This window comes from Trichinella spiralis (genome assembly GCF_000181795.1).
Source record: "Trichinella spiralis strain ISS 195 chromosome Unknown Scfld4714, whole genome shotgun sequence".
NCBI lineage: Eukaryota > Metazoa > Nematoda > Enoplea > Trichinellida > Trichinellidae > Trichinella > Trichinella spiralis.
Window position 1 is genome coordinate 1 of NW_003531653.1, and position 958 is coordinate 958.

Here is a 958-nt window from a genome sequence, read left to right on the forward strand (position 1 = left end):
GTATAATGACGACTGTTTTTCGTTCGTTGTGGCGCATGTTCAATTTGTTTTCACGTCACTTTCATTCAAGGCGAATGTGATGCTTGCCAGCATTCGCCTTGAATCAAAATCGAAGAAAAGCAGAAAACAAATTCTTAATCGAAGTTGCTCAAGACCGATGAGTTGCTGAAACAGTGAAGAAGGAGCATAGTATGAGCGGCTGAAGCAGTCTAATGGTTGAAGTTAGCCATGTGGCACAACCAGCTACGCCATCGTTGAAACAACATCCGTATCCGGCGGAAGAAGTCATTCTGGTTGCTCCAGTGATCACAAAGCTAAACAAACATCAAAACCCTCTCAAAGTATCTATCCCACACCTCCCATCTCCAAACTGGCGGTGATGCAACTGAAAAGATACCTGCAGGTCACGAAGTTTCTGTTGTATGATATGTGAGAACATTCCTCCCGAATCTACCGAAACCAGTGACCTGCAGCGATAGCAGAGAAAGAAGTGAATAAATGTGCCATTTGAAGAGTACAGCAATGTTAAAAGCGGAGCCTCGACGAGCGGTCTACTCGCCGAACAGAAACAAATAAAGAAATGGATGGACCTGAAGACTACGGATACGAAAGGGAAGGCGCCGGCTATGTTAAGAGCGGGTGGGCCAGAACATCTTCCACTCAGCATGCAACAATTCATTACGCTTAATATTACTGTACATTCTGATGAACCACCTTAAATTTGCATACTTTTCGTATTAATACAACTCATATTTTCATTTTTTTTACCATTTACGTGTTTGTTATCCTTATTTTTCAATAACCAACGCTTTCTATGAATCTGATGTTTAGAGTTGCATGATTTTATCTAATTAATGTACAATTAAAATACATTACAACTCATATTGTATTTGCATTCCATTTCTTACATACTAGCGTGGAAGTGTGTCGCGTCCCAAATTCGTCCAAAATATTGCCC

At 40.8% G+C, this 958-nt stretch overlaps 1 protein-coding gene across 1 annotated transcript; it reads right to left on the reverse strand.

Moving 5' to 3' along the window:
* Nucleotides 1-148: 148 nt before the first annotated feature.
* On the reverse strand, nt 149-751 carry Tsp_13949 (hypothetical protein). The gene is given in 3 exon segments (XM_003367170.1): nt 149-314; nt 357-714; nt 730-751. 3 exon segments carry the CDS (start codon nt 749-751, stop codon nt 149-151), a joined length of 546 nt encoding a protein of 181 aa, XP_003367218.1.
* Nucleotides 752-958: the final 207 nt, after the last annotated feature.

Bases quoted from the DNA above. Each gene is read 5' to 3' on its own strand.
- Tsp_13949 (XM_003367170.1), bottom strand. From the start codon at position 751: ATGAGTTGTATTAATACGAAAA. The intron at 315-356 runs GTGTGGGATAGA...ATGTTTGTTTAG, and splicing joins CGCCAGTTTGGAGATGGGAG to CTTTGTGATCACTGGAGCAA.